Source organism: Abramis brama (genome assembly GCF_963993115.1).
Source record: "Abramis brama genome assembly, chromosome: 21".
NCBI lineage: Eukaryota > Metazoa > Chordata > Actinopteri > Cypriniformes > Leuciscidae > Abramis > Abramis brama.
The window spans coordinates 12,553,732-12,569,075 of record NC_139983.1 but is presented as its reverse complement, the minus strand read 5'-3'; the positions used below and the strand labels follow the sequence as shown (position 1 = coordinate 12,569,075).

The following is a 15,344-nucleotide window of genomic DNA, read 5'->3' as shown; positions in this document are numbered from 1 at the left end:
TGACACTTCCCGCTTCCATTCAACTCATCCTTTCTCCCTTTATGTTCAGCAAAAGAGCATTTGTGTGTGTGTGTGTGTGTGTGTGGCAGCATCAAGGAAGGGTGTTGAGATGTAGCTCTCGTAAACTCAACCACATAGTGACTCACGCTCTGTGAAAATCCAAAGGCATCTGCCAGTTTGCCACACAACCTACACGCTTCAGAATGAGATGAGTCACCCGCGCAGGGAAAGCGTGCATGTATCGGTTCACGACTACTCTATTCTAGAAACTTACAGAGTAAAGTTAAGAGTCTGCAGGACTTGGATGCAAAGAAAATGTAAACCAAAGCAAACACCGTGTGAATACTGTGTCCAAACATCCGTATATCCACCCAGCCATCTATCCAACCATCCTCATCAAATATTTAAAATATTTATGTGAGATATATGTATTTGAGTTGCATATACTTGAATGTAATGGAAATGTAAACCAATGTGAGCTAACACCAATTTTGGATTCGGTGCATACAGTGTCAGTAGAGTGATCCTTTCTTCCATCCATCCACCTACCTGTGCATCCATCCATCCACCCACCCACCTTCCACCTACCTACCCATCCATCCACCCCCCCCCCCCCATCCATCAATCCACCTATCCATCCTCCCACCCATCCATCCATCCATCAATCCACCTACCTACCCACCCATCCATCCACCATCCATCCATCACAAACTAACAAGCTTAAGTGCTGCATATTTGTCAATCGTATATAAATGAAACTGGTAAGGAACGTAAGATTTCTGTAATAGTACGAATAAACAATGTGTTTTAAATAAATCATTACATTTTCACAATATAAAGATTCTAAGCAATTTGAATAAATGCATTTTGAAAATATGATTATTTACATAAAATAAAATAGAACTGTGCCATGATCTTTTTTGTTTGTTTATGTATGACTGACAAAAACGCATCAGTTTATGTTAAAACCGTGTAATCCAAATAGATGGAAATTGTATATGCAATTCAAATCCACAAAACATTAAGATCTGCTTAAATGCATTTAGATAGACAATCAAAATACATAACATTTTTGATTACATCCATCTGAACACATTTAAAGCAAGTGCTTAACAAATTCAACAGCTGCATGCAATTTCAGTATGAAAATTAATAAATACAAGTCATTCAAGCACCTATACTGTGAAAGGACAGGAAATTAATGTTTTGAGTCGTTTCCTCCAAAAAGGTGAATCTCAATGACATCTCCAATGCTCACATTCAACTAGATTGAAAGCTGAAGGTCTTGCAGAGTGGTATTTCACACATGTGAAGGTTGTAGAAACATAATTCATGAAACGGAGCGGCTGAAGGCATGATTTTGAATCCCACAGTCTCACTACACCCACTGGATCCCTCCGCCATATGGCTGCAAAACCACTTCTGCCCACCTACAATCTCAGCACATGAACACGCTCCACGCTTCTTCAAACAGCATTATGAAAAGACGAAGCAGAAAGTTTCAAGCAAGGCCGATTTTGTATACTGTATGTAAAAAAATATTTTATTTACCATAATAGAAACTTTATAGGTATAGGAGTCCATTCCTTAAAAGAGAAACTTAAGATTTTCGGCTTCTATTCCAGGTTGTTATGAAAACAGAGTTTTTATTAACAGAAAAATAAAATTGTAGAATGTACATAAATATATTATGCAAAAGAAAAACCACACATTATTTTCTTATGTGCAATAACATGCTCATTGGAGACACAAGACAAAATATGCTGATGTTTGGTTTTGAACTAATGCAGTTCTTGACCTGTCCACGATGCAACAGTTATTACGTTCTAATACAAATTTACTCATTTGCAATTCTGAAATCTCAGCGCAGGCTTTGTTGATGTGGCAGCAGGACGTGCAGGCAGCTACAACCGTAGCAGATTCATTGAAAACGGTCCATATTAGCCGCCAAAATCTATTTTGGAGTCTTCCAAAGTTAAGAAAGTGGATACGTCAAAGTTCAGGGGTCAAACTCGAATGTGTGACCGAACACTATACATACATTTCCTGCCCTCACTTTGACTCCCTGTTGCGCACCTGCACTACTTCTCTTCTCTCCTTCAGAAAGTTCCCGAAAGCACCGGCCTCTTTACTTTCTTCTGTGACTGTTAAAAGAATCAATGGGGAAAAATAAGGGTGTTACAGAGTGGGATGGTGATTATGGTTCTTTAAGGGCCATCTGAAGTATCCTTCTCACCTGTGTGATCGATATCATCAGTATCGCTGTCTGTGTCTTCCTCATCTTCATCTGGGTTGCCTCGGTTAAAGATGAGGTCACTAGGCCCACCAAGATCTGGAGCTTCTAAATAAAAAGATAACCAAGGCATATACATAATTTTTTAAACAAAGCTAATGAAGGATCACCCTCCAAGTCCAGCTGAATGCAGACAAATGATATCCGTAAAAAAAAATAAAAAAAAAATAAAGCAATTCATGTCAAAAACACACTATCATTCAAAAGTTTTGGAACCAGTAAGATATTTTTCAGAGATATTAATACTTTTAATCAGCAAAGGATGCATTTAAATGCATTAAATTTAAATGATCAAAAGTCATAGTAAAGGCATTTATAATATAATGTTACAATTGATTTCCATTTTAGATAAATGCTGCTCTTTTGAACTTTCTATTCAAAGAATCCTGAAAAAAATAAATAATAATTCCACAAAAATATTAAGTTGCATTGTTTTCAACCTTAATAATAAGAATAAAAGAGCAGCAAATCATCATATTTAAATGGTTTCTGAAGGATCATGTGACTCTGAAGACTGGAGTAATCATCACAGGAACAATTACATTTTTAAAATATATAAAAAAATTACTTTAGATTGAAATAATATTTCACAATAGTACTCTTTTAACTATTTTTGGTGAGCATAACAGACTTCTTTCAAAAACCTTTAAAAAAAAAATGTTACTGACCCCAAACTTTTGAACAGTATTGTTCCCACACATCTTACTGTACCTCCCACTCTTTTCAAAACTTATTTAAAAGACATATTTCATACATAGACTACTATTCAGGGCACAGTCATTGTTTTATTCTCATCTAAAGATCGGATCGTTCGTTATATCTGAAGAGTTCAAAGTTGATTAATGACTTTCAAATACATTTATTTTTGAATGAACAGACGTGACCGTTCTGAATGAATGTACCGGTAGGAGCTGCAGTTTCCATGGGAACTGCTCCCATGTCTTTCCGAAGGCGGTCCAACTGCTCCTGCTGTTTCTGACTCTGAGCTTCAGACTGTGCATGAGATGAAAGAATTAATAACAGTCAGACTTGACCTTTTCTCATGCTAGTGCAATTTTTATTTGCCTTTCAAATGAAAAAAAAAAAAAACAAGCAACAAAAATGTTGTTTAATCAGTGATGGAAGGATCTTTGCAAGACATGACCAGTTGATTCATGACTAGTACATCAGCCCACACCAGCGATTACTCACCAGCTCTCTGTGCAGACGTTCATATTCAGGGCGATACTCGCTGTAAAGAGAGTAAAACATATCAATTGTTTATAGAAAAGCATTCATTTATCTTTTTCTTCTATGTTTCTAACTGTATACAGTTGTACAATTAATTTAACTCTTGATTGTTTTCGTCTGAAAGAAGAATGTCATATACACCTAGGATGACTTGAGGGTGAGTAAATCATGGGCTAATTTTAATTTTTGGGTGAACTATCCCTTTAATAGATTTAAACGATTACAACACTGGTAGACACACTAAAGCCATTGAAGTTCTATAGTCTTCAATTTCATAATTATACCATAATTATGAATTATGTGTGTTGAATTATGAATTATGAATCATAGAGTGTTGGGATACGTACGTTTCGTACTCTTTAGCAGCATCTGCAACCTGTACGAACAGTTCATCAAGCCCAGAACCTGTCACTGCAGACACACCGACAACCTACAGGACACAAAGAAACGTTCCTGCATAAGCACTGGACTGAGAGGAAAAAACTAAAGTCACAAAAGAGTGATTGCAACTGTCACCTTAAAGCCCAACAATACATTTCAGACACTGAGAAAGCCATAAATCTGCGTTCATGTCTTGCTTTTTTTATTGATGGTTCTAGCCAAGGTAAGCTTCACCATTAGCATGGCTCATACTACCTGTCGATTTTACAGAAAAAAAACTAAACAAAACTGGAAGCTGTGTGTGGTTGCCAGAATAATTCTGTTTTTTAAACATATTTACAGAACAACCTGTACATTTTAGAATTTAAAACTTATTTACAAAAAACAAAAACTTGAAATATTAAATCCACAGATGAGAATCTTACGCTGGCCATGTACTTATACTGACACCTACAGATGTGCAGCATCATGCAAAGATAAAGAATAAAAAAAAAAAAAAAAAAAAAAATGTGTAGTGTATTGGGATTGTCAAAACATTTGGTAACTAAAAAGAATTTTATTAGGTTTAGTAACAACATTTTACAGTGTTTACATGGTACAATGACTGGTAGGCTAATGTTTTTATTATTGCTTGACACAAATTTCACGATTTCAATTCAATTAAAATTTTGTGATTTAATTCCGATCTTGATTCAATAGCGATTCATTTGGATAAGTATTAGTTACAGTATTCTCAAGAAAAAAAATCTCACCTAATGCTGTAAGCATACAGATAGCCCTGTCAGCTGGTATTATTATTAAAGGTTAAAAACAACAACTCAACTTAATAACAACGTTATAATATTTTAACGATACAAGTAAAAAATATAATAAATATGTAATATAGTCGACATATTTGGCAAAAAACTCCTCTCGCTTGAAAACGCTTAATGTAATTAAAGGTGTTGCTTTCATATTCTGGGCTCTTCTGCTTTTCTGTACATAGGTATGTATTATTAGTATTGTTTTTCCTGAGTTTGATAATACCATGTATTTCTTTTAATATCACTGTCTAATTTAATGCATTAAGCCACGTTCAGAACGTCCCCAAGGATGCAGGTTTTGTGACATCATTGCGTACAAAAGATGTCCCATTTCATTGGCTAGGCGCCAACCAATAAAACGACTCCTTTGCGCCCCTAAATTTTAGCGAACAAGTACGAATATTTGTTGTACAAGTTCTCAAATTCACATCTACATGCTCTCGAGTTTTGCTACTATTAACCTTCATACGTCAGAGCATGTGAAAAGTGTCAATTGTGCTGAATGCGTGCGAGATTGCAGCTAACTGGACCGCGGCTTTAAACTCACCCTCAGGTTGGTGTAGAACTCATCCAGGACGAGACTCATAGAGCGGGTCAGGTTACTGACGTAAGATGTCTCCTGATTCAAAGCGTCCTGGAACACCTCAAAGTCCTGCATCCACTCCACCGCAAAACTGTGATCAATGATGTCAGTCTGATAAAGGTGCAGAAAAAAAAAAAAAACACTTACACTGATTTGTTCAAAAAAACATGCTGATGGACGAGATTGTGATATGCAATAATAATCATTTTTTGAACAGTGAATTTATTCATATTAAATCTATTTACTAATATAAATAGTACCATTAATATTAACAACTTTATTTAAATGTAAACAATAAATATATGCTAATATTTATTTACATATTAATTCATATTATACATTTAAAATTATATAATTAATATTAATAAAATAACTTGATTTTATTTAAAGGTTGGGTATGGGATTTGCAAAACGGCCGGCAGATTTTGAAAATGCACAACTCGAATGGTCCTACCTTCTTTCCTCCAACGCTGGCCCTGACTCCACCCATTACTCTCTCTCTGTCTCTTGTGGTCACGCACGCGAGGGGGATGGGGGAGGGGGTTATGGTACGACCGTTTGATTGACGAACTTACTGTCCAATGATTCTAGGTGGTCTTGGAAATGATTGGTGGGAGTTTTTCGAGTCCTGCCCGTTCCACAGATGATTAAATTGCTTAATTTTCATTTCAGTGCTTCTAACTCAGTGGCTGTAAGTGGGTTAGGAATAGGATTTCAAGTGATTTTGAAAAAATTGACAAAAAAGAGAATCACATACCCCACCTTTAAGAAATACTACATGCATCAAATTCACTTGAATGCATAATACAATGTATACATATTGTCGTCCTTCTAGATATCAGTATTTGCAGTTAAATATCCCTATTGATTGACCACTGAAGATTAGGATGACAGCATTTCTTACCTTGTTCATGGCAACTATGAATGGTAGCTTGGTCTTGTAGAGAATGCTGGAGGAAAACAAGACATTTCTGTAAGATCTACTGAAATCATGACATCACTTGCATGATGCATAATACAGTGTGAAAATAACACTGAGAACTCAGCAAGTACACTGCGCTCTGAACTTGAGTTATTTATCGAAGCTTGTTTCTGCCACAAAATAAGAAAAAGAAAAAGTTAATTGCAACTTTTTATCTCACAATTTTGACTGCGAGTTTATATCTTACAAATCTGATTTCTCGCAATTGTGAGTTTATATCTCACAATTCAGACTTTCCCCCCTCACAATTCCGAGTTTAGATATGAACTCTGAATTGTGAGATATAAACTCGCAATTGCATTTTATTTATTTTTATTCAGTGGTGGAAAAAAGCTTCCATAGATATTGCATAATCAATATATATTTAATAAGTCTGAGCTGCTCACCTGCAGGCGTACAACATGTTGGACATGAAGGTGACCGGATTCACACTTCGAGACGTGTCCAACACATAAATAACCACACAGGGAAAAGAAGAGGCCTGGAAAAGAAACCTTGTGTTTATATTCAAAATGTCCAAATACAAATGCAATATCATGACTAAGCGTGAAAGACTGTGAAGTACCAGTGTTTCAGTAATAATAGTTCCAGATGCCGACCATGTGAACACCTCTATTTGTCCAGGAGTGTCAATCAAAACATACCTGCATACACACACACACACAAAATGACTCATACATGCAATAGTAGCACTGAGAAAAAGACACAGATATCATCACATCTAGAGTACTGAACACAAACTTACTGGTGATTACTTTGCTTTTTCTCAATAAACTTCATGACCTAAAAGAGGGCACACAGAAATGGTAAATCAGAACAGAAGAATGTGGAAGTGAAAGTGTAAAACAGTGACATCTATTGGATCCTTCAAATGCAGCTCTACCTGATCAAATCGTGTTGCAAACAGATTCAGAGATGTGACGATTCCTCCATTCGGACCTAAACCATATCTGTATTAGAGTCAAAGACAATCCACTCAGATGAAATTAAACTATGGATACTACTACACTTTTTGACCTTGGAATTATGATTTTTCCAGTCATTTGTAATTCACTGAGAATGCACTGATTAAAGGGATAGTTCACCCAAAAATGAAAATTCTGTCATCATTTACTCACCCTCAAGTTTTTCCAAACCTGTATGAATTTCTTCTGCAGAACACAAAGGAAGACCGGTAACCAAACAGTTGATGGGCCGCACTGACTTCCATAGTTAATAATGGCTACCATCATCTGTCTGGTTACCGAGATTCTTTACAATATCTGTGTTTGAGTTCAGCAGAAGAAATTCATACAGGTTTAGAACAACTTGAGAGTGAGTAAATGACAGAATTTTCATTTTTGGGTGAACTATCCCTTTAAGAGCAATGTCTAGCTAAAATAACATTTAAGAACACAATATAACTGCATTATATACTAAAAGAAATCACTTTGAAAATGTTAATATACCTAATTTTTCCAGGCCTGGAAATCAAAACCTAACCTTTTCTCTGATATTTCAAGTTTTCAAGTTGTGAACAAGTTTGAATCTGTTGTAAAAGTCAATCGTGAGGTTTAAAGATTTAGTAAAACACTCCAAATAACAGTCCATGCCTGGTGAAAATCTGCACGATGATGGAAGACAGCACAAGAGACATATTTTCACACTGAAAGGATACTGTTTCATGACTTCCTTGTAATTGACAGTGTCTCTGATATCTGTAAGGAAAAGCACAATCAGACTTAATCTTTGACATTAATGTAATTATTAAGACGCTGCTAACAAATCATGAATATTTATCCATAACAATAGCGGCCAGTGTTTTAATCAGTAAAATAACCCTGAGTGGAATTTCACTGCTTCATATCACACAGTGCTGGTTCCAGTGCAAATCAGGAAGTAAATGTTGTATAAATTTGAAAAACTTCTTAAAGTTACATCAAACACCGCTTGTGCTGGCATAAAGGCACTGAAATAAATTAACTTTGGAGTTTATGAGTCTTACAAGTTTTGAGAACGTATTTAACATCCACTAATATCGAATATTTAAGTAGGTTGTATTAGTTTTTTTTAGGTTATGTTTTATTTTATTATCATAGTGCTAAATAAAACACACATATTACGTGTAAACAGGCAAAAGCAAGTTGTAAGATCATTAAAATTGTGAAATTAAATTAGTTTGGATTTTTACATTTGTTTTTAAAACACGTAAACAACAGTTACGTCACCGCTCGGTTCTGAAAACAACGCGGGTCGGTTCCGAGAACAAGTTCCCTCGGCACCTGCTCCGGTACGAGAACCAGCACCGTTTTACTGGGATAACAGGGGCAGGGAAACAGTGACGCACCAATGTTGGCTGGAAAAGGGACCTCGTGAACAGCAGGATCGAGATTGATGACATATGGAGGAGTTTTCTTGGAGTGCAGGTAAGCTGTGAGCCTCTGATACAACAAGATATAAATAGACATTAGTATTCATTAATTCATGATATCCATCTTAAATTGATTCAAGTTAATGTTTACCGGGTTTTTTTATTTTTATGATTTGGTTAATTCAGAATTATCACACATAATACTGAAATAATCTTAAATGAACCAAGTAAATCTTAAATAATTATATAATTTACTTATCATTTTACTATGTGTCTCAAGTCAGTCTTACCTGCACAAAAGTAGTTTTTCCTGACCCTGCCATGCCTAGAACTATAAGACACACCGGTTTCGCTTCTGTATTCTGTTCATTAGATGAACTCTGGCTCGGTGCCGGTTTATCATCTCGATCTTCTTTACATTTATCATCACTTTCATACGAAGGTCCATCTCCGCTGTCTGCTGCTGCAGTCGCCATGCTGCTGTTACTGGACACTTACCGTAAAGTAATGTCTACTGGCGTAAAATGACGAAAAACATCCTGTCGCTATTACCTATGATGACAACTAGATGGCAGGAGTCCATAAGATTTGTTTAATTTGATAAAGACTGACTGAGAATAGTGACTGAGACATTAAAATAGTTCTTTAAATGGGTGAATCATAAAAATGTCTGGATCACATTTCATTGTAAAATAAAGAAATTATTATTATTTAGCTAAATTAGGCTACTTAATTATAATAATTAGTATTAATCATTACTATTATTCACACCATTAGTATTTATTTATTTATTTTCAGAACAATAAACCACATCAAATATCTAATTGTCCATTAAATATTTCTTAAATGAGTCTCTATTTTATCTTTATTGTAACAATAAACCATTCCTATCCCCAATGTGGAAAAATACAATTGGAAGTAAATAATTGTGAGCATTTAATGAACGTTAATTTTAGGCTATTTAAAAATGTCTGGACAAAATCTTTTCCATTCAATTTTACATTACAATAATACGAGTGTGCTTAATAGTCATGAATTTGAATGTTTGTTTCTATTTCGATTTTGGGGGTGAAATATGAGCCCAAACATTTCTTTGCAAGATCCACCTCCCAAGTATTATTTCCATAAACGTGTCATATGCGTTTTTCCCCCGTTTTTTTTCACCGCATTATCCCTGTTACTGCTTTTGTTATTAGCGGAGAGACCTGAGTCAGATTTTGCTGCCACCGTTTGTATATGCCAAAAATAGCCTTTATATATCTTGTCTAGGCTATATCAACACAAACATGGACTCTGTGTTTTTTCCATACGGCTCTGCTCTTTCTCATTAACACACTCGGAGTCTTCTGAGGGCAAACAGCTAGTGCTAGCTATAGCGTTCAGGGCCTTCGGATGGTTTATACTAGACATTCCTCAATAAGAACAGAGCTGTGGGGAGCCATATGTGTATCATTCAATTGTGTGAGCAGTTTCTTTACATGAAGGTGTCATGGCTGGTGGCTCTGTGTAAGCTTGCCTCATATTCTAGGTGTATGTTTGTTGATGTTACAGTTTTAGATCAACTAATACCCAACCAATCAGAAAGTACTGTAAGTAAAAGAGAGAAAAATATTCCAGTGTTTCGAACTGTTGACATTCTCTTTAACAACTATTGTCGGACAAACTTTGCTCACATTTCAGCTGCTTCCTCAGTAGTCTTTCCATGGTGATTCTGATGATAGATTTATTGTTGTTTACTTGATCTCACCTTTCAAGACTGTTGGCTCATAATCGTTGTTACTGGGTCTCATGTTGAGAACTCTGATGAACCCTTTGGCCAACATTCAGTATTCGAGTGAAGTGTCAAGAACATGACCTTCCATTATCTGTGGGATTGTTTTCTCTCTTTATAAATAACCATGTGTTTTTTGCACAGTATCTACAGATATCATTTTTCATTGTTCATTGTTCATGGAGTTCAGATAAAGGACATTGTCCATACAATATAATGTTACCTTTAATAAAAACCAATAAAATGTTGTTTTTTTTCTCAGTGTTTTTATCTTGTTTTCCAGTAAAATATATAAATATCCATCACTGAATGATGCTAAATGCTAAATTTGAAAACCTTTTACCAATTCTAGTGTATTAAGTTGGTAACATTTTTACAATAAGGTCCTGTTAACGTTAGTTAAAGTATTAGCTAACAATGAGCTATATTATTCTTTGTTAACATTGATTATTAAAACTACAACTATTCATTGTTTGTTCATGTTAGCTCAAATCCATTAAATAATATTAACAGATACAACTTTTGATTTTAATAATGCATTAGTAAATGCAGTTAACTAATATTAACAATTAGAACCTTATTGTAAAGTGTTACCATTTATTTATTTCACAATATTCCACCACTTTATATATATATATATATATATATATATATATATATATATATATATATAATATATTCTGTATTTTATATTTTAGTATTTAGTTTTGTCTTCCTGAGGCTGACGATCAACATTTTCTGAAGGTAAAGCACCTTTCACTGACCATTTACTGGTATATATATATATATATATATATATTTTTTTATACGTAGTTTCAGGCCGATTTTGTGCTATATCCTGAATGAAGTTTATTTTTTTAGCTAATTAGTGAATTGTTTTCTTCTTGTTTTAACCATAAACATCACAAAATGTAGTTTTGTTGATAGCAAATTTGGTTTGTTGTTTTAGAGAGTGCATCTTTAATTTGTTTAACACACTGAAATCAATTTCCTTTCCCTTGCACACAAACCTGATCCACATTGCATTCAGTATTGATAGTTTTGGAATATCCTCTCTAAACACACCTGAAAATCATAAATACAATAAATTAACGATTTTTTTTTTGCAGGTAATGCATCAGTGGCTTTGTTTAAAAGATAATTTGCACTCCAGATGTGCTTTGCAGATGTGCACGATTACAGACTGACAGATACGGATGCCTCCGTCCAGAGACCCCCCTGGTCTCCAACCTCTTCCGTAATGCTCTGAGTAATGGAAAATGAAATTGGGCTTGTGGTTTAGATTCATTATGAGCAATCTGGAGTGGGAAGAAGATCCCTCTCGAGTGAATCTGATACTGAATGTTTTATTCCTTTGTTGCTTGTCTATCTATTTCATTCGAGTTTGCTGCATGTAGACATGGAAAATGTTATGTGACCTGATATTTGTTTCATTTATGAGCAACATGAGTGTGAGAAATAGTAATAGTGATAATTGCTATTGCAATTCTCATTATTATTTGTAGCACCGATGAAATGTGGTTTTAAAAAACCCTGTAACCCTAAGCATAAGCAATAAATCTTCAGTTAGATGCTGGGTTTGTGGATGGCATGGCACTCGTGCTGGGTTGACACTGTGGTTACAGGTCGTGAACTTAAACCCCATTTAGGTTATGTCAGTGTCCGTTTGATCTTAGAATTATAGCCTCTAAGGAATTCTTCTCAGTGCTCAAAGGTCTTGTCGGTTTAATCAGATTTTGTTGTCTAGCGAAGAATCTAAGGGAAAATTAAAAGCTTCTGCCGGTGACCTTTAAACTGTGATCAAAGACCCTAAAAAGACAACAGACGTATATCAACACGAGTTCACTAAATGTAAAAACGTGTCACAGACTCAAGCATATTGCAATATGATTTTCATAACCTGTGTTATTTTTCTTGTTTGCCAGTAAAAATATTTAAATATCCTTAAAGTGCCCCATTAATCTTTTTTAGATATTTCCTTTCATGTAGTGTGTAATATGGCTGTTTTTGAATGTAAAAGATCTGTAAAGTTTTAAAGATCAAAGTGCACGATAAATATTCACTGTAAAAAAAATCTGTAGAAATTACAGTATTACTGGCAGCTGCTTGCCAGTAACTTACTGTAGATTTAAATTGATGTTATTTACTGGCAACAGTTTGTTCAAAGTTAAATGAACATTAAACATTAACAAGTCTTTATCTTTACAGAATAAAACTAAAATAACAACCTCATGCAAAGCATTCTGGGAACCAAAATCTGAAGGAAAAAAAACCAGAAAAAGGTTGATGAAGATTTCTGGTTCCCAGAATGCTTTGCATTAGGTTGTTATTTTATAGTTTTATTCTGTAAAGACAAAGACTTGTTAATGTTTAATGTTCATTTAACTTTGAACAAACTGTTGCCAGTAAATAACATCAATTTAAATCTACAGTAAGTTACTGGCAAGCAGCTGCATAATTACAGCAAATTTTTTACAGTGTTGGTCTCAGGCAGTCAATGAAGACCGTATAGGCTTTGCATAAGTTGCTACATAGGTTCATGCAGGAAGTATGACTGAATTACTATCGACTCGTTTCAGGCAGGTCAGAATCGATTCTTACATTGACAATAACATTGTCTACTTTGACCCTCAAACACTCTAATTGTAGCTGAGGGCTGGAAGAGTTTGGTTTGTGTTGTCGACATGTTGAGAAGACGCTGTTTTCTGCGCTGCGAAAGCAAATTCACTTTGCATGAACTTCCAAAGCTTGAGGACTCGGACTTGTATTGATACGGAAAAACCGACGCCATCGTTACTGTTTATTTAACTGTGTATACAAGCGCTGAGAAAGTGCTCCAGATGTGAAATTCAGATATGGTAATGGACGTTTAGTTTTTGACATGCACTGTAAGCAGCAGACCAATCACAACACAGATTGGGCCATCTGACCAATCAGAGAAGAGTTGGCTCTCGGAACGGAGTTTAGAGAGACTGGATCCTTTATCGAACCGTTTCTGACACTGTGAGAAAAGAAGTGGTGCTGCAATGTATATTATGAGACAAATTAAAGTGTTTTATGACCTTGGATACAAGTAAACTGACTATCTCCAAAACAAAATTAGGAACCTTTAAAATAGCATAATAGGTGCACTTTAAAACAAGTTAAATTGCATTCACTTTTAGCTTATAAGACATGATTTCAGAGAATATTTTGCACTTTCCATGGATACAGTACAGTTTGGTGTCCCATGACTTAAAGAGTATTCAAGGCACAAATCCCATGTTTTTGTAGTGAGATCTACAGTGAGAGAACTACATTAGATATGCTAGATAAATTTGTCTGGTGGTGACCATTTGTCCCACCACCACCCCCCCACCCGCCCCCCACCCCCGCCGCCCCGCCCCGCCTATTCATTTATACTGAAGAAAGGGTCATATCAAGAAACCCAGATTATCATAAAGACTTGAAGGTGGATTCATTTGGATCTAGACAGAAAGAAACCGCCGAAACCCCACCTAGAAAACACCTTTTTTCGGTTTTTAGGTGGTTTCTTCCTACTAGTTTATATGAGTTCAGCATATGAGTACATTCAGGGACATCAATATCTGTGTTGTGATTTGCGAATTGTTCCCTCACTGGGTATCGTTCAATAATGATGTCAGAGGGGCGATACCAAAAGAAGGCACAAAAAACACCCATTATTATAACCTCAAATATGCTGTATTGAAACAAATTCATACTTATGTCTGAGACAGGGGTTTCCAAACTTTCCCAGATATGATGGAAGCACTGAAGTCATCGTCGGCAAACAGCCAAATGCAACTGTAATAGAACTGCAATGAAAAGAAATATGCGATCATTGCATATAGTTAGGCCCTGCACCTTATATAATGCATTCGTCTTCATAGCAACCCTTTTGTTTTGTGTATAGTGTGCACTCATTTTGTTTGACCTTGAGCGTTTTGAGAAATCACAGCATAAAATATGTCTAATTGCTTCCTTAAGAGGTGTCATTTGATACTGGACTCCCCTATGGTTGCATATCCTTACATGTAAACACGTAATTTCCTCTTGATGGCGGGAGGCACTCGTCCGTGGAACAGTAGGTGTCAGATTCATGAGAAACCTGCTTCATTTGTTTTTCTAAAATGTTGTTTTCACATTTCAGAGCAGCTGTTACATTTTTTGTCGTTACACTAATGGATCTGGGAGCATTACATGTCTTTGTCTTAATTCAGCGGATGATTTTACTACGAGGTGCTCCAAGGAAAATATTACTAAAATTTATGTTCTAAATCTTACACTGCATGTTGCACTGTCTGATTTCCCTTCATCGAAGCTCTGAAATTTACTTTAGATTAAAGTGCCCCATTATATTTTTTCAGATATTACCTTTCATGCGGTGTGAAATATAGTTGTTTGTGAATGGAGAAGTTCTGCAAAGGTCAAAGTGCACAACAAATGAAGTTATCGTCTCCTAAAAGAAAGAATTTCAGAAATTCCAGTCTCACCTTCTGTTACATACAAACGTAACATTGTAACAAATTTGCATAATGCCATGCTATATACGGTCTTCACTGGCTGCCTGCGAACAATTTTGACCTTCAAATACTCTAGTTGTAGCTGAGGCCTGGAAGAGTTTGGTTCGTGTTGTCGACATGTCGCACAGGAACTGATACGGAAAAAGCAGACGCTGTTGTTACTGTTTGTATAACTGCGTATTCAGATATGGTAATAGAACTGCATATACATTGCATATAGTTAGGCCCTGCACCTTATATAATGCATTCGTCTTCATAGCAACCCTTGTTTTGTGTATAGTGTGCACTCATTTTGTTTGGATTCAGATATGGTAATGGGTATTTCACTTCTGACACGCGCTGTAAGCGGTAGACCAATCACAACAGACTGGGCCATCTGACCAATCAGAGCAGAGTTGGCTCTCAGAGAGGTGGAAAGGTGGTCCAAA

At 35.6% G+C, this 15,344-nt stretch overlaps 1 protein-coding gene across 2 annotated transcripts; it reads right to left on the bottom strand.

Moving 5' to 3' along the window:
* Window positions 1–1,515: 1,515 nt before the first annotated feature.
* On the bottom strand, window positions 1,516–9,127 carry gpn1 (GPN-loop GTPase 1). 2 transcript variants are annotated; one of them, XM_084096993.1, is made up of 14 exons: window positions 8,913–9,127; window positions 8,599–8,692; window positions 7,930–7,969; window positions 7,156–7,222; window positions 7,018–7,055; window positions 6,838–6,916; window positions 6,659–6,753; window positions 6,195–6,240; window positions 5,255–5,401; window positions 3,871–3,953; window positions 3,485–3,524; window positions 3,196–3,286; window positions 2,237–2,338; window positions 1,516–2,144 (listed from the first exon to the last, which is right to left on the bottom strand). In XM_084096993.1, the coding sequence occupies exons 1-14, from the start codon at window positions 9,096–9,098 to the stop codon at window positions 2,053–2,055; spliced, it is 1,200 nt and encodes a 399-aa protein (XP_083953119.1). In that variant the 5' UTR covers window positions 9,099–9,127; the 3' UTR covers window positions 1,516–2,052. The 2 variants fall into 2 exon arrangements, with proteins under 2 accessions (XP_083953119.1, XP_083953118.1); XM_084096992.1 differs by having other exon boundaries at window positions 2,237–2,341; window positions 8,913–9,126.
* Window positions 9,128–15,344: the final 6,217 nt, after the last annotated feature.

Coding starts and splice junctions, on each gene's coding strand:
- gpn1 (XM_084096992.1), bottom strand. CDS start 9,098: ATGGCGACTGCAGCAGCAGACAGCGGAGATGGACCTTCGTATGAAAGT. Junction 2,342..3,195: donor GGAAACTGCAGCTCCTACCG/GTACATTCATTC, acceptor CTTTTTATTTAG/AAGCTCCAGATCTTGGTGGG. Junction 2,145..2,236: donor TGATGATATCGATCACACAG/GTGAGAAGGATA, acceptor TTCTTTTAACAG/TCACAGAAGAAAGTAAAGAG.